At 36.0% G+C, this 17,198-nt stretch overlaps 3 protein-coding genes across 4 annotated transcripts; 2 read left to right on the top strand and 1 right to left on the bottom strand.

Moving 5' to 3' along the window:
- Window positions 1–849: 849 nt before the first annotated feature.
- On the top strand, window positions 850–4,781 carry rei-2 (Guanine nucleotide exchange factor rei-2). The gene is made up of 9 exons (NM_075805.6): window positions 850–944; window positions 997–1,150; window positions 1,204–1,303; window positions 1,504–1,647; window positions 2,511–2,644; window positions 3,229–3,553; window positions 3,653–3,810; window positions 3,861–4,014; window positions 4,375–4,781. Exons 1-9 carry the CDS (start codon window positions 896–898, stop codon window positions 4,450–4,452), a joined length of 1,296 nt encoding a protein of 431 aa, NP_508206.2. The 5' UTR covers window positions 850–895; the 3' UTR covers window positions 4,453–4,781.
- Window positions 4,782–8,348: 3,567 nt separating this feature from the next.
- pfn-3 (Profilin-3) lies at window positions 8,349–9,568 on the top strand. The gene is made up of 4 exons (NM_075804.7): window positions 8,349–8,483; window positions 9,085–9,132; window positions 9,179–9,302; window positions 9,355–9,568. Exons 1-4 carry the CDS (start codon window positions 8,373–8,375, stop codon window positions 9,450–9,452), a joined length of 381 nt encoding a protein of 126 aa, NP_508205.1. The 5' UTR covers window positions 8,349–8,372; the 3' UTR covers window positions 9,453–9,568.
- Window positions 9,546–15,090, bottom strand: lim-6 (LIM/homeobox protein lim-6). Of its 2 annotated transcripts, NM_001270051.2 has the most exons (9): window positions 14,767–15,090; window positions 14,222–14,304; window positions 13,964–14,040; window positions 12,596–12,717; window positions 11,260–11,389; window positions 10,898–10,973; window positions 10,707–10,852; window positions 10,451–10,649; window positions 9,547–9,768 (listed from the first exon to the last, which is right to left on the bottom strand). In NM_001270051.2, the coding sequence occupies exons 1-9, from the start codon at window positions 14,772–14,774 to the stop codon at window positions 9,659–9,661; spliced, it is 951 nt and encodes a 316-aa protein (NP_001256980.1). In that variant the 5' UTR covers window positions 14,775–15,090; the 3' UTR covers window positions 9,547–9,658. The 2 variants fall into 2 exon arrangements, with proteins under 2 accessions (NP_001256981.1, NP_001256980.1); NM_001270052.2 differs by having other exon boundaries at window positions 9,546–10,649; window positions 14,767–14,848.
- Between the last annotated feature and the right edge of the window lie 2,108 nt (window positions 15,091–17,198).

The following is a 17,198-nucleotide window of genomic DNA, read 5'->3' as shown; positions in this document are numbered from 1 at the left end:
GTTTTACAGTTTTGAATTTTATTTTGAACCCCCTCCCCCCTCTCCGCCTACACGTTCCTGCTACTGTGTGTGTGCGCGCGCCGATTCGACATTTCTCGGAGGTGCAAGTTGAAATTTCAATGTGCATGCTTGCATTCATATGTGTGTGCATAAAACTCCCGCCAACACGAGTCACAATATATTTGCTTCTTCTTCCTTCTCCTTCGCCCTCTCTCTCCTTAACCCGGCTTTTGTCGTTCTTCTACCTTTGTGTGTGTGTGTGTGTGTGTGTGTGTGTGTGCTCATTTTCAACTTTTGCTCCATGAGCACACATGCCATCAGGATCCGTTTTTTCTCACTTCACGTTACCTGCTCGACTCATTTACGAACGCTCGAAATACTCTTTTGCAACTTGTCAGAGGAGGTGCTTAAGATTTTTCGCGGTTTTTGTAGATCCTGGAAATAGGCTTCTCATTTATACATTTTCTGGAAGAAAATGATGGGAAATGTTCCATTTTAATCAGATTTTCGTCAACTACACACATAATATTTTTTCCAGCAACGGATTTTTTTACTCTGCGGCTTGTATTATATCTTAGTTTTTGCTGGTTTTTTTCAAATTTTGTTGAGAAATTAACTTTGCGGTTCATTTTTTAAAATTTCCTAGATAGTATTTCATTTTGTATTTAAAAAAAAATTAAAAAACGTTCCCAAAATTATTTTACTCGATTATATCAAAATGTTGCTAATTTGAAATTAGTTTTCTAGGTATTTTCAAATTGAGCTGAAATAGTTTTTTCTCATAAATCCTGTCTTCCTATTACTCATTGTACAAAAGCCTCATTCCGCATAAAATTGTTTTACTTCCAGAACAAAACACACCACAAAAATTGCATGAACCTATAAAAGTACAAAAATGGACGAAACTGCAACTTCTTCGGAGGTCACCGAAACATTTGTTTCAGGTAAACCTATCTTATTTCTTAACTTCTAAAATTCAGAATTTTTGAATTCCAGACCCCACAACAAGACAATTCGAAGAAGATGGACACCCTCCACTGGAAACTCGTCATTTGAATATGATTCATGAGGAACTGGAAAAGCTCAACATTTCCACAGATGTGATTAACAAAATGGAGGTTCAGTTAGACTTGGCTAGGGCGGATTTTAGGTTTGTGGAAGTTGTGGAAATTTGAAATTGGTAATTTGAAATTTTTATTACAGAGAAACACAAGTACAGTGGTCAGAAAAGCTGAAAGAGCTGTCAAAACAGTACTCAAGTCAGATTGCAAAAGCTCGGCCGTTTTATGAATTAAAAATTAAGGTGAGTGTATAAGAAAACGTTAGCTTTAGAACAAAACGAGAAAACAAAAAATTTTGTATAATTTGAATTTCAAAATTTCAATTATGAAAAGGATACATTTTAACTGTTCATATCGATTTACATTTATTTTAAGTCAATTTCCAAATTTCACCTTAACTGAAAATCTAATTTCTCACATTTTACAAAATCCCTATTTTCAGGAACGATCACTTCGGGAAGAATCTCAAAAAGCCGCTGAACGTTTCGAGAGAGCTACGTCGATTTTAGGCATCGCAAAGCAACAAGTGTCCCTCACGCAGGAAAGCTTATCCCGGCAGACTTCAGTACTTCCAGAGTGCTTAGAGGTAGGATTTTGTCCGAAAACTACAGTTGAACTTGTTAGGTTTAAAGGAGTTTTGAACTTGATGCCAATTTTCAAAGTTCTGCGCGTTTGAAATTAAATCAAAAACTTTAAAGAGGTCAAGTTCAGTTTTCGAATTTTATCAATTTTTTTTTACTAGATAAGTTACATTGTTGCTAGTTAACTTACTATATTACTAGGTGAGCTACTTGGTTACTACATAGGTAACTTTCTAGCTTGCTAGGAATGTTATTATGTTACTAGGTACATTACTGGCTTACTAAGTTACTAGGCAAGTTTTTTAGCTACTAGTGAAATTTTTATACATCTTGGTAACTTACTGTATTATTTGGTAAGTTACTAGGTCACTAGGCAAGTTATTCAGTTACTAGGCTAGTTACTAAATTTCTAGAGAATTTTTAGACTACCAGATGTATCCAAATAAATTGCCTATGTTTTTTTGAAATTATCGTAGGTTCTCTATTAGTGTAGAATTTGATACTTCAATACAAAGTGTTATCTGTAATTTCCCATTTTTCATACAGCTATTAAAATACAAAAACATCAGATGTTTATCTCGGAGTCTGCAAAGACACATTTCCATTTTATAGAAACTTTCAAACAGCTTTCAAGCCGGTTTTATGGTACATTTCGCAATACTTTGTGACGTCTATTTCCCCTCTCTCGCTTTTTCTCACTTTCCAAATTAAACTAAGGGAGGGCACATACACACATATGAAAATAGTTTGCCAAAATGCCCCCCGATAATACCATCCAGATGTGCAAATAAATAGGAGAATTGTGAAATTGTAAATTTCAAACCACCAAAAAAAAAAACAAAAAAAAAAGTACAAATCCCGTTTCTAGGTGCTCAATCATCATATTCAAAGGGTCAGAGAAGTGGAGGAAGAACGAACTGCGGCAGAGTCATTGCACGCGTCCAAAGCTCACGCGATGCTACATTTGGCAGAGAAGATAAGGGCTATGGAGAAGGATAACAGGTGAACATCTAAGATGAAAAATGGGACAAGTTAGAGTTATTGGGGGTGGGGGACCATTAGAATGCTTGAAAACGTATTCTGAAAAAAAAAACTGGAGAAGAATGCGAAGTTGTTGAGCTAGGAAGAAGAAAGTAAAATCAATTTTTTAATCTGAAAAAAAATTGGTACCAACAAACAGATTAGGAAAATTTAAAAGTCTTCACTAAAATATTATTGAAAAATGCAGAACAATTGACAGTACCAATTAATAAGAATACAATATTAACTCGATAGTTTTTTTCAAAAAACCTTACTACAGTATTTCTACAGTACTATTAGTACTACCGTATCAGTATTACGACAGCATGTTACAAATTGCATAGGAATGTAGACTTGGCTCAGAGTTTGAGACTTATTTTCAAAATTGCTTGTACAGTACTTCACCAAACCAATGTATACATCTGCAGTAATTTTATAATAACTCTACAGTACCAAAAAAGCATTGACTTACTACTAACTTCAAAGTTTTATACAATTTTGGAACTCTTCTTCTCAAATTCAAACTATGAACGCTACTGTTTACAAAAAACCCTGATTTTTTTTAGATATGCCATTAAAAAGTCACGATTGTACTTCGAAAAACGTCTGGAATTCACAAAAATACTAGAAGCCCAAAAAGCCACAATTCTATGCCTCGAAGCAGAAGTACGTCAGAAGAAGAACGACTACACAACGTCCTTGAGGAATTTGGAACGAATCAGTGAACGGATTCACGAGGAAAGATCTACTGGTTCCTTAGAAAGCGCCGTGTCATCGGATCAAGAAGATCAGAAAAGTGACTTCAAAAGTAGTGAGAGCCTTCCCGGTAATCCGCCGCCATATGCTCCTACCGCACCGCCGCCGTACGAAGACAAGTATATTATTGATAAGGTAAGAGATTATACTTGTCCCGACAGAGTCTCAGCCATTATGAGAAGCTTGTTGTGGACCTCGATCCATGTCGGCCGCACATTTATTTTCTGTATTTAGGACGATGACTCGATTGTGTTGAATATGATCAAAACAGAGCAAGAGGAGGAAGGAGAAAAACGAAATTCGAGATCCCTTGGCTCCGGAGTCATTCTCCTGGCACAGCAGCTGATTGGAAATGGCAATTCAACTGAAAAACACAACATTACACCGCCGAGGTATTGCAAATTTAAAGATGATATTTAAAAAAATAATTAAAAAATTTCAGACACGGTGAAGAAGCAGACATCAGCTATCACACACGTCCAGTTGGCCTTTCTGATGGATCTGACAACTCGGAAGTCTCTTCACTTGCCTCATTCAACATTGGTGATGATGACACTGTTTCAAAAATGTTGATGAGTCATTCGGAGTTGATAAAGGTCAGTGCTGATTTAATACTATTATTTGGAAGAACTCAGAAAATTCAAAAATCTGAAAGGGTTTTTTCATCCAACTTCTTCACAAGATTTAAGATATTCTTTTAAAACTAGTTTTATTTTCAAAAGTCTCCTAGAATGTTTTCCTACCTATGACTTTTTGGGCCTTCTAAATAGTGGAAAAATGCGCTAGCAATATTACCGAAGGTTCAGAGTTGGAGAATTTTCAGGAGTTCAGAGTTAAATCACTATGCGATATTTTTTGTAGTTACCTAGTCTAAAATTAAACCTAAAACTAGTGGTCATCTCCTTATTTCAACTGAATTTTCAATCTGGAGATCAACTGATAAGTACCTTTTTCAGGATATCGAACTGGCTACTGACCGTGTTGGCCACATTCTGAAGCCCAACATCAAAAGTGTATCAAATGCTCATGAATAGATTGTCAAGTCAAAAATCTGTAATCTTGACTGTATCAATTTCCATGTATCTTCATTTTACAAAATCTCTTTTCTACCGTTTTACTTTGTATTTTCCCTCCCCCAATCTTTTCAGAAATTCAAAAATTGGCCCCTTCACGTTTTCTAATAGTTTTAGGGCTCTCGCAAGTCTCCGGGTGGACGCCTCTTTGTTTGTCTAAACGTTTTTCTCTCTCACACCTCTACCAACTTGCCTCAGTTTTTTTGTCGTGTGTTTTTTAAGAATCATTTTTCGTACTATTTTTTTTGTTGGTTTTTCATACTGAAACAAAAAAAATTAACTTTGAAACTTTATTTATTGTCCAGTTTATTAGGGCATAAGCTCTATGGTTCGAAAACAGAAAATGCAACATTTTCAGATCATTCTACATTTATGTGTCTGCGTCTCAACTCCCGCATTTTTTGAAGATCAAATCAAAATAACTCCACGTGTTTAAATAAGTATACACAAATTTGGCGACAACTGCTAAAACTTCATGATATCAAGTTTTGACAAAATATTTAAAAACGAGCATACAGTTTTGTCCATTCCACAGAACTAGGCATACTGCTACTTATATTTGATCTTTTGAAGACTGGAAAAATCGCACATTCAGTCTTCTGGTCATTTTTTAATCAAACATTTTCCTCTGAATATATATCTAGTGTTAATTTCTCCCAAAAGTGCACAAAATAAGAGTTGTCATTTGAAGTTATTGAAACATGCTCACCTGCAAAGTGTAATAAATATAACAAATATCACTGATATGAATAAAATTTCAGCTGATAACATTAAGTTACACTCAAAATAAGAAAACTGCAAGACAGCTCGCCGCGCGCACAGCGAGTTAAATATAGTGGGGCAAGGAACCCGTGAGATGTCGGCGGTTAGGGTCCCAATTTTGGTGAATTCCATCAATTAGGGGTGTCGGCAAATCACTATTTTCTGCGAATGCCAATTTCAACAACGATTTGACAACGACTAACAACAGTGTTGGCTAAAAATAATTCAGCAAAATTTTGACTATTTTTATGGTGAACTTGCCCGTATATGAATCCATTTTCACGTCAGTTTTTAATAAGAAGCTTTTAACTTCTTTACTCCAAACAAACCATTTTTACGACCGTGCACCTTTGAAAATACCGTAATATGTTCGAAAGTTCAGGTGATTTTTGATTTTGATAGTCTGAGAATTAAAAAAAGTTCGTCGTTTGACAAATGACCGGCAAGTTAGGCAATTTGCCGTTTCTGATCTACTGCGCGGTATTCAGCTTTCAATTGTCAAAATAATTTTACAAAAAGCATTCCAGGAGTGCGCTGCAATCAAAATTGAGGCAATTTCGGTAATTGCCGTTGCCAAAAAATTCCAAAACCGGCAATTGCCGAAATTGCAGGTTGCCGATAAATTCCGATTGCCGCGCACTCCACGTAAAGCCATTTGAAAACATTCCAGTTTAACAGAAACCCATTTTTGAAAATGGACTGAGTTTCCGAAGTTTCGATGTTCTGAATGTAATTCATATCATCTCGGCAAAACGTCGCAACTTCATAGAATACTCCTGCAACTTAATAAAAACATTTATATAACTTTGTAAAAAGCTGTTAAGAAGTTGCGAAAACCAACGGGATTGTGAGCGAAATTTAGCTTTACATCTACTAAGAAATTGCAAAAGTCGTCTGAAAAGCTGCAGAAGTTTGCTTAAAAGCTAAAATGTCTAATTGTTGTTAAGAAGTTGCAAGAGTATGCTATGAAGTTAGGCCGTTTTGCCGAGATGGTCACATTAACTTTATTTTGCTAATTTCTTTGTCACAGTTTATTGTTAATTTATGACATTGACAAAAACTCTTTTCTAAAAACTAAATGGGGTCATCTTTTCGATCAACAAATCAACTGTACCAACTCTGAAATTTTTGAATTTTTTTGTAGAGCTTAATTTTTAAAACCAAATTTCATTGGGTGCCCCAGGAAATTTTGTTTTTTCGTACCGTGTTAGTAAAGATATTATGATCCAAATCGTTTTTTTCCAGTTTTTTGGCACATGAACTTTGAAAACGAAATATTATTATTTCATCAAATTTTATCTAGATTCAATTTTTAGGCTGACGTTTCCTGTTGAGTGGACGCCAAAATGAGCCGTCCTAAAAAGCATCCTTATGTTTCAGCGTGCAAGCCGCAAATCAAAAATTCGACATTGATCTCATTAGACACTTTCCTTGCAAATCAATCAATAGTTTTTGAAATTTCGATGGCCGTCGGTGAGCGGGGCTATCCGTTTCCCTTTCTCTCTCTTGAATGTTTTCGTCGCGTCAGTGGAACCTGCAGATAAAGCAAATGAGAGAAAAAGACATAGAGCAAACGACAGCTTTACACTATGATTGTCGAGTTCTGCCCCGGGGATAGGCTCTCCTCTGCCACAGCGACTCCTCTCCCGCCCTTCATCTATCTGCGGTACTTCATTCCCCCGTACACTGTTCCAATCGGCGCGCGCTCTCTTCAGGATCAACACACTGTTCTCACACACACACACACGGGAGGCAAGGAGACAAACTGGTGTCTTACGGCTATTGAGCGGCAATTCAGTCTTAGTCTCACATTTTATGTCCAACAGAGGCTCAGCGAGCAACGAACCCCACGCAAATATCTTCCGATCTCTTTGCGTCCCGGTTTTGAAACGAACGTTTATTGAAACTTTTTGAAAGTTAGATTTCTCACTTTTTGTTAATTTTTTCGAATTGTTTTTATTTATGACGTCTTCCCCATATTGCCGTATTTTCTGAAAATATCAAAAAGTGGTAAATTGCAAAACTGACCAAAAATGAAAATTTTGTTAAGAAATAATTTACCTGCTGTGGCTCTAAAGTCTTTTATATATGTTTTTTTCGAATACTACATTTAATGTAACAAAACTGGTGTGCGTGTACGTGAAAATCTTGAAATTTAGTAGGCATCCACTTTGAGGATAATTTTCTGAGGAAATGCCAAAAATCAGCACCCCAAATGATATCATGGCCGGACATCTACCGGGATTCGGTCTTGCAATAAGCTAACTCACTACTGATGGAAGCACAATGCGGAGCGTAACCCGGTAGATGTCGAGTCATGATAACACTTCTGGTCCCGGTTTTTACAGTATTCCTAAAAGTAACTATCCAATTGTGGGTATTTCAAATTTAAGGATAAAAATACTGGGCCTATTCTTTCTATCTTTTTTTGAATCTCAGACAGGTTTTAGATTTGAGACCTTTCTAGTTAACCTCAATAATTAAATTCTCCAGTACTGGTAACAAGAAATCTCAAGGTTTTTTATTTGCTCTGTAATTCTTGGCTCAAACTCAAACTTTCACTGATTTCAATATTGATGTTAAGCACCTGGTCGTATTAATTTAATGTTGCTATAATGCTTTGTAAAAGTTGAGAAATTTGAAGGTGGCACAAATTTGTAGAAAATTTTACGTCATTTTCTAAAACAAAACTGCTATAAAAATAACTGCCGCTTTCCATCTAAAAGTATCCGCTGAAAATTCTAATAATATTTTATAGACATCGAATTACCTAACAACGAATTATAAAAAAAATTTTGTTGTAAAACCAAGTTTTAGCTTCTATAAAACCAAGTTTTAGCTTCTCCTAAGCAGGTAGTTAGACCTGATTTCATAATCGTTTACCAGACATGCGATCAGATATCTAATCAACATGTGTTCATTACTCATCTCTCCAAACTGCTATTTCAAAATAATTTCTTCATGATTTTTTGGAAAACGTCAGAAACCAAGCGTCATCTGTTTCCATATCTCTCTCTCTTTCTCCCACGCACTGCACAATTGTGCCCCGTTTTCCACGTTTTGAGCTTCTAGACTTTCACTTTTACTTTCAAAGTTTTCAGCACACACAAAACGAAAACATGTCGTGGTCTGATATTATCAACAATAACCTTATCGGGTCTGGAAATGTGAGCAAGGCTGCCATTCTTGGATTCGACGGAGCTGTATGGGCAAAGAGTGATAACTTTAATGTAAGTTTTCAAAGTTTTTAAAATTGTCAAGTTGCCAAAATCTCGACTTTCAGTGGCATGATCAGCTTGTGATTGGTGTTAGAACTTTTTTGAGATATTAAAACTGGAAAGGACTTGCAATTTTCTTAGGCTAGAATTCTAGGTATTTCTCTAGGAATGCAACTCCTGGTCGATACACCACCTCTCTTTGAATCTCATCTCTGATCTAAAAACACTGTAAACTTCTATCAAAATCTATATTTTGTCTGCACCAGTTTTGAAAGATTAGTACATGGTGCATTGACAGATAATGAACAAATACCGCCTGCGTGAGTTTTGTTACTGAAAGCATATTTAGCTTGTTATAAAAATAGTCTTCATGTAGGAAAGGTGTGTTGGTGTACTGTAGAAGTACTTTAGTGTTACTATTGTTCAAAAATACGTTTTATCTATTGAAGGAATCGTCGGTGAAGATGGTGTAGGAATATTGTAGTGTAGGATTATTTTAGTCCTAAAAATAAGGTTTCGTTATTTTTTGGAAAACATAAGTTGAGGCTAGAGTCGGGGCACTGAGCACTGTAGTAGATCAAGCAGTACAATTTGAATAGTAACGTATTTCCAGATCTCCGTCGAAGAAGCCGTCGCCGCAGGAAAAGCCTTCACCTCCTTGGTACCTTTTGCTTCTCTTAATATCATTCTCACCCTCTAATTTTCAGGATGCTCTTCTTGGAACCGGCCTCCGCTTGGAAGGACAAAAATTCTTGGTCCTCAACGCAGATAATGACAGAATAATTGGAAAGCAAGGAGGATCTGGATTTTTCATCTACAAAACTATCCAAGGTGAACTAACTAGGATTACTAGACTGATTTAAACAATCTCTGAAACTTTTAGCCGTTATTATTTCCATCTACGAGAAAGGACTCCAACCAGAAATGTGCAGCAAGACCACCGGAGCCCTGGCCGATTACTTCAGGTCCATCAAGTACTGATCACAATTCCCGAAGCCTCCTGCCGATTTGCCATCCATGTTTGCATTTTTTTTTTTGTATTTTTTCATTTCGTTTCTTTTTTATATAAATAAATAATGAAATAAATATTTATCTTTCTCAAAATTCAAAAAAATAGCAACTCGAAATAAATAATATGAGGTGAAAAGCAAAATAAAGCGGGTGGTTTGATTTCCGAACAAAAAAAGTCAAGAGTGATATGGAAAATAAATTTGGGAAGATGTCATATTATACAGTTTTTGAATTGGGTCCGTGTAGCTTGAAGTTTCCGAAGTCTCCACCTCGTCAGCGTCCAGGTCTGAATTTTTTTTTTGATAAGAACAATTGTTTGAATTCTAGAAGTCTATAGTTTTAGCCCTTTTGGTTCAGCTATCCGGGACTGACCAACTGAACAATTATGTAAAAGTATAGTGAAGCTTAGGCCGATCTTGCTGCAAATTTCGAGTTGGGCCTGCATCGCCCGACACCTCACCGGTTATACAAATCTATAGGAATTCACCTGGCATGGTTAGCCGACACAAGCACGGACCGTATCGGCTAGCCGTACCATGTGTACTACGCGTGAAGCCTTCTTGAATTTGATTGTTTTAAGGTTCGCAATTTTGCCGGGCTCGGGAACCCTCATATTCCCAAAACGTGGATCAATCTATTTTACACCGGATTGCTAGTCAAGAAAAGATTGACCAATTTAACCGGACTAACATAAGTGTTTTCGGCGTGCAAAGATTAGAGCTCTGACCGGGCTTCTCAAAATTGCCGATTGTTAGAAACTTTCAGCATCACCTGTGGTCTAACTAGGTATTCGAGAATAGACAAAAATGGTGTAGTTTAGACTGATATACACCAGGCGTGTGTAATGTTTCTTTTGTACCTATAGCTCTCGATACATTACGGAACAAACTTTCTAACTTTTTGAAAAACTGATTTCAATTTGTAAAGCCACAACTCGCCAATATCTATACCTATTCTCTTCAACTTACTTATCACAGACTCTTCCTCATCATCAGAGCTTCGAATGTCTTCCGTGCTCCGTCCCTCACTTCCAGGCCCGTGTTTAAATGTATCCCCTGAATCCGAATCTTTCTTGTTCAGCTTCTTGATCTTCGCCCTCTGATTTTGAAACCAAACTTGCACAACACGAACACTGAGGCCAGTTTCATTTGCGAGTTGCTCCCTGACCTGCAGAATTATTTAGAATAATTTTTTTTGAATTCAGAATTCTGTCAGCCAACCAACCTTTCGACTTGGTTTTGAACTTCTTTCAAAAGCAGTCTTAAACTGTCTCCGTTGCTGAGCATTGAGGATCGTTCTTGGTCGTTTTGGCGTTTTTCGGTGGATTTCTGACCGTACTACTTCTTCCATGAGAGGGTCTGGATTTGATACTGAAATTGCAAAAGTTGTGAAGGTAAGGGTATAGTGAAACTCACTTGTTTGAAAATTACAAATGGACTGGTAGTCATTCCGACAAAATACTTCTCCATCGAATACATGATATTCATCACCCTGCAACAAAGTTAGTCCTGATAATTAAATAAGCTCCAATATTTTTTCAAGTATTACTAAACGTTTTCAGTGCTCAGACTTTTAATTCCTGAATTAGGAAATAGTTATTCCTTACAAATCACATTTTACAGAAAATCAACATAAAGGGAGCCTATAGGTCAGCTCTTTCCGCAGGGAGTTTCCAAAAGTCCAGGGTAACACAGGTAAAATGTGAAATATTATTCACTTACATTTTGAAAAACGATTGAAAACTTAAATCACAATATTTTATCTAAAACCAACTCACCAGATTAAATGGTCGTTGACAGGAACAGCAGCTGAAACATTGCGCATGATAGTACATAAAATGTACGCGATGGACAATGTCAGTTGGCAGAAGCAGTGTCATGCATCTCCGGCAACGCTTCCCATATAGCCTGAAAGATTGACATATTGGAGACATCTGCCTATAAGGGTGTCAGGAAGCTTCGCGCATTACATAAGATTCTGTGGAAATAAAATATTGAAAATGCGTTAACTCATTTTTAGTGAGGCAAGTTACTAATTTGTTTCATAATGATTTTTTTTTTAATTTTGTTGGAAAACATTTTTTTGATTGCTCTGGACCTTTTTTGTGAAGAAATTGGTTTTTAAGAAGTTTGAAACAAAGCTCCTACCAAATTATCCTGTGTTCTTATCAATTAGTGTGCATACATTACGTGAATTTTCTAAGCTTCTTGCTAAAATTCTCTTTGATTTGAACCTTTTTTCCAAATTCAAATCGCAATTTCTTAAACACCAAAACGCTTGAAGCGAAATGTGTGTTAAATCAACAAAGCACTACGGTAGCAGGCAGCCATCTCATTTCGCGCATCTGTCTGGAATGTTTGTTGTTTGCAAATCGTAAAATTCATTAGAAAATGGAGATTTTCATTGGCACTGACCAAATATTGCATTAGCACGGGTCAGAATATTATTTCCTTTGAACATTTGACTTTAATATTTATGCAACTGGCTAAGCTTTTGGACTTAAAAATCTAAGCTCTGCACCAAGGCTGCACACGGTTTTTGATTTGGTAGTTATGTAGCACATGCCTTAAAGGTACAGAGAATTAGGTAGGTACATGGCCTAGAATGCTAGTTTTGTGTAGTAGTCTAGCACAATGTTCAAGATTTTTTTTCAAACATTCGTGAAATTTCTTGCTGTAATCTCCCAACTTTTTGGGTTTCCCTAGCCTCATACTACAGCGTCTTCTTCCAAAACCGGTCACAAAACAGAAAGAGAAGCTCTTGTATACATTGACCTGGTTGATTTCTTATCCAGGTGACCATGTCAATGATTCACTTCAACCACTAATCCCTATATGTATGTTGCAATAATCCACGGCCCTTGAGTGGGGCTCCACCTCCACCTACTTTCCCGGATTACTGTGCTCATAAATTGAAATGCAAGAATTAATTTTGAACAGAGACGTTAATTTTTTTGATATTGGGGTAATAAAAATACTGGCTTTTTAAGCATAAAAATGTTTCACCCCCCCCCCCCCCCCCTCCCCTCATTTGTGAGAACCCAAAACACGTTTGCCTGGGTAAGTGGTCTGAGATAGAAGAGCCCCGCACGCAATCTCAAGAAGGGCGCCTACATTTGATGGTCGTGTTCACAATAGATGTTTCCATGCCGTGAGAAGCACTTCTTGAATGAGCTCAAAGACAGTTGGCAGCACGAGCATCGGAGGCAGCTCTCGTGGTAACTGTCCTCCATTACCTGAAAATGTTGATATGGAAGAGATTATTTTTGTATGAAATTGAAATAGTTTCTAATTTTATAAACTTTTTAATTTTTGATAGGAGAATCTGAGAATTTCAAGATTTTGAAAATCTTCATTATTTTGTCATAATATAATATTGTAAGTTACGAAGTGAGCAAAACGTGTTATCTAATTACCGTCCCACTTCAAAACTAATCGTTCAACTGTATTCAGATTTTTCAACATTATTTCCATTGACAATATATACTTTTTTTTAAATACGCTTTCAGTCTTGTACCAAAATATATATAACATATCTCACATTACTTTTAGAGTCTAAAACTATTGTAGTCAAGATTATAAAAATGTCAACTAACAAAATATGAGCCATTTGTTGTTTTGAAAATTTAATGCGAATTGTCAAAAAAAAGCTTTAAAAAAAGAGGGCGAAAAAAAAGTGGCCGTGTATACTGTTTAAAAAATTCGGAAAAAAATTTAAATTTTGTCTAAGACGATTAAAATATAAAACTAAAATACCAGATAACCCCCGTTTTTCCATTTTTAGTATCGCACCCTACTGCTTTTTAAGGTTGTAACTCGGAAGAAATAAATTAAGAAATTAACTAATATTTTGGCAGTAGACAATTTTTAAATAGAAAAAAGGCAAGCACAGCAAATTAGGCAAACTTGCCAATCTCGACAAACGGCAAGTTCGGCAAATTTGCCGCACACCCCTGATTCCATTTTTATCAATAAAATGTAGTACTAATATGAGCAATACGGTATCATAATAGTTTATAACCGGGTAATGTGGCTGAACAAGAAATCCGCATTATGTCGCCTTTCTTTGGTAGTACTTATCCCCAAATTTTAGAAATATTGGAAACCTCAAAATTTTCCGTTGAAAACTATTGGGATATTTGGAATAAAGGCATTAAAAGAACCACAACTACCAAGTTTTCAAAATTGTATCATTCCAATTAAGGCACCCGACCAATATCTCAAAGATGGGGACATTTTCCAAAATGTTCACCAGACTGTTGACTTTTCAAGTTCTTATAGAAAAAAAATATTCTGGTTGTAATATATTTTTTGGATCTGATTTGTCTATATCAATTAAAAAGTTAAGTTCGGTTTAAAATACAATTGAAAAAAAATTCAAAAAAAATTTCATGATTTACAGGAAGACAAGGAAATAAGTGAGAAATTAAATGATTTGCTGAATGAATTTAAAAAAAAAAACAAAAATGGTTCAATACTTACCCTGTAGATATACCGATCTTTGATAAGACACCCACAACCAGAACAAAGCTTGTCTTCCGTTGTACTAGACGTTGTCGCTGAAATGAGGAGCAGACTCATCAAAAATAATTATTCGAAAGCTTATAAGGTGCTTCACCAAGCTTTCCGCCCCTGGAAACCTTATGAGCTTAAAACTTGTTTTGATTGTTTTCAATATGATATTAGTTTTATTCGTTTTCTACTCTCTATCCATTTCTTTTTTATTCCTGGTAGACTTACATATATCAGTGGGCGTTGATCCATCTTTGATACTGATCACTGTTCCGAGAGAGGGTTGGTCCAAATCTACTATGTCGCAATCTCTGGAAAAATGGGGACGGTCTTACGAGGAAGTTTGTAGATTTGCTCCAAAAGCATTGATTTTGAAGATAGTCAATTCTTAGGGTACTTCAGAGATCAGTATAAATTGTTGAAGATTTTTTGAAACTTTTAATTTTTGATTTAAAAAATACGTTCGGTAAAAAAATTAGATTTTTCAAAAAGCTTCCAGAGCGTTATTCCACCGTACCATCCATTAAGACACACAAATAAGCTTTTGGATTTTTCTAAAAATTTGGACAATAGCAGAAATGTTGCCAAGTAGAAGAAAACATTTTTTGGTAGACCCTTGATTTTTCACAACGGTAGAAAAAATTCGGAACATTTAAATTTGAAAACTAAATGTTCACAGGAGCTTCTAAAAAGAACCTAATTCAATATTTGTGGAAAAAAATAAATTTCCCGAATAAAACGTCAAGTTTAATTGAAAAAACATTGTCGCTCACCTCTCCATCGCGCCAGAAGGATAAACGATACACACCATGAGATTGAGCTTTTGCCTCCGGTCTTCTACAAAACACAGAGAGAGAGAGCAGGAGCAAGAGAGAGTTATCTCAAATAGAAGAAATGTGGGCGGAGTCGCTATGATCTTGAGCTTTCAGGAGGGATACTGTAGATGAAAGAGGGGCAGAGCAGGAGGAGGAGGAGGAAGGCCTCCTTGAAAGCCTATGGGTGAAGATGTGCAATATTGAGGGACGGATGATGTGACGGAAGGAAAGGCAGGTGGGTAAGATGGGCTCCCGCGATTTGCTCCAAAACACTTCAGTTCTGCAAAATCAAATGATTTAGTAAAAATTGCAGGAAACGGAAGAACAAAAAAAGCAACCTTGAGCTTGGGTTTTTTGGTGAAGTGGATGGATAAAGTTAGAAAAACTTGAAAAATAAAAAAATATAATGGAATTATGTTTTGAAATTTTTTGAAAAGTCACTTTCGCAACAGAAAAAAAAACAAAAACTCAAACGCCCACCGGATGGATAATGGCGAGTTTTAAGTGATTGAATTTTTCGAATTTCAATTTTTTGCAAATTTTAGTCTCAACGCATTGGCCAAATTGCAGAAACTCTGGTCAGAATGTTGCCAAACAAAGCTTACGCACCGTTTAGGAAATCCAGAGCACTGATCACAACTTCAGAAGCACTGACCAAAACTTCAGAAGCACTGACCAAAACTTCCGAAGCACTGACCACAACCTCAGAAGCACTGACCAAAACGGTACATGTGTATTACATGCCCTTATTTTAATAGTAATTTTTTAAGTTATGCAAAATAAAAACGTGAACCACACTTTTGAATTTTTAGGCTTAGGAAATAGCAATTTCTAAGCCTAAAAAGAAAAAAAAATGTATATCACGTTTAATTTAAATGGAGAAATTAATGAAAATTTAATTTAATTTAAAAATGAGGGCATGTAATACACAAGTACCACCAAAACTTCCAAAGCACTGACCAAAACTTCAGAAGCACTGACAAAAATGTTTGCAAAAAAAAAAAACTTATCAGTTTTTCAGACGAGATCAGTTTTTAGAAGCACTGACCAAAATGTTACAATTTTTCTATAAAAATTATGAAAACTAAACAATGTGCTTTAAAAACTGTTAGCATTGACTAGAACTGAAACAGTTTAGACATCACTATTTAATATTTCAAAAGCGCAGTGAATATGCCTTGACAAAAATTCTAGATCTGATTAAAATTTTAGAAGCACTGACGAAGAATTCCCATCAGAAAACAATATTCTCTCACCGAGAGTTCTGTAGTAAATTGCGTTGGTGGATAAGGGCTACGGTAACCGCATCACAACGTTTCATAAAAAGCAATATTGTTCGAAAATTTTGTAATTCACCATTCATCCAAAATATCCCTTTTCAATCATACAACTACAATTTCAATATGGCTCACAAAAGGCTTATTGGAAAAACTAACGTTGAACTGTCCTGTAAAAGAAATGAAGCCAAAAATAAAAAAAAAGAGCTATGAGCATTCTAAAAAAATATTGGGAAAAAATTGTGAGCTTGCAGGCATTTATCCTAGTTTCTGATCTTTTCAAGTTACCAGAGACAAAAATTCAACAAAAAATCTGGTCTAAAAACCAGAATCTTTTTGAAAATTATATTTACCACTATTTACCTGTAGAACGTGTTACGGTGAAAGCCAATTTCTTACACTCACCTTCTCCAGGCTCTGTTCCTACTTTCTTCTTCCCCCTTTCATGTGCCGACGGGTCCCCTTTGTGCAACAAAAAAAACGAACGCATCTCGGTTTATAAGAGTGTATGTGTCATTTGACAAACACTGTGACCTGAACTACACAGGCTCCGCCTCTTTCTCTAATTAGAAACCAACACTGCAAACCCACAGTATCCGTGGTATTGTTTGTGTGAACAACAACCACCAAAAAACTGATATTTTTTGGCGGTTTAGAAAGGAGAGAAGAGAAAAAGGAAAAATTTGGGGTATGACTAGAATTTGGGTCGAAAATTCTGAAAGTACGGTTTTCTATTTTTTTTAAAGACCCTATAAAATAATTTCATAGTAAAATTTTTGAAAAAAAAAAGCTCTGATAGTTTGTAAAGCATTTCAAAATTTTGGGAAAAATAGCAACATGAATAACGAAAATTTCAAAATTTTTCCAACTTATTGCAACGTACGTTTTTAGGCAGTGGACAACCAAATTTCTGCCAAGCAGCCTCTAATAAATGCCGAGTGTACAGACTCCGCCCCTTTTTCGCGTTTTTTCGCGTTTTTTTTGGCTTGCGAAAAAATGTCCCACTTCGTTTTCATTCACAATTCCTGAACCGTGTGACTTCATGCTCTAATATTTGAAATCCTACTAGAAATATTTTGCCCCACGGTGGAGCAGAAAACGGCACTAAGTTCG

This window comes from Caenorhabditis elegans, chromosome X, assembly GCF_000002985.6.
Source record: "Caenorhabditis elegans chromosome X".
NCBI lineage: Eukaryota > Metazoa > Nematoda > Chromadorea > Rhabditida > Rhabditidae > Caenorhabditis > Caenorhabditis elegans.
This window is presented reverse-complemented; position numbering and strand designations above follow the sequence as displayed.

Excerpts from the sequence above, each read along its gene's own strand:
- lim-6 (NM_001270051.2), bottom strand. Across the intron at positions 12,718-13,963 it reads AAGATCGGTATATCTACAGG|GTAATGGAGGACAGTTACCA; the intron begins GTAAGTATTGAA and ends CAACATTTTCAG. Across the intron at positions 10,650-10,706 it reads GTTCAAAACCAAGTCGAAAG|GTCAGGGAGCAACTCGCAAA; the intron begins GTTGGTTGGCTG and ends ATAATTCTGCAG.
- pfn-3 (NM_075804.7), top strand. The coding sequence starts at position 8,373 with ATGTCGTGGTCTGATATTATCAACAATAACCTTATCGGGTCTGGAAAT. Across the intron at positions 8,484-9,084 it reads CAAAGAGTGATAACTTTAAT|ATCTCCGTCGAAGAAGCCGT; the intron begins GTAAGTTTTCAA and ends ACGTATTTCCAG. Across the intron at positions 9,133-9,178 it reads GAAAAGCCTTCACCTCCTTG|GATGCTCTTCTTGGAACCGG; the intron begins GTACCTTTTGCT and ends TCTAATTTTCAG.
- rei-2 (NM_075805.6), top strand. The coding sequence starts at position 896 with ATGGACGAAACTGCAACTTCTTCGGAGGTCACCGAAACATTTGTTTCA. Across the intron at positions 1,648-2,510 it reads TACTTCCAGAGTGCTTAGAG|GTGCTCAATCATCATATTCA; the intron begins GTAGGATTTTGT and ends TCCCGTTTCTAG. Across the intron at positions 2,645-3,228 it reads GCTATGGAGAAGGATAACAG|ATATGCCATTAAAAAGTCAC; the intron begins GTGAACATCTAA and ends GATTTTTTTTAG.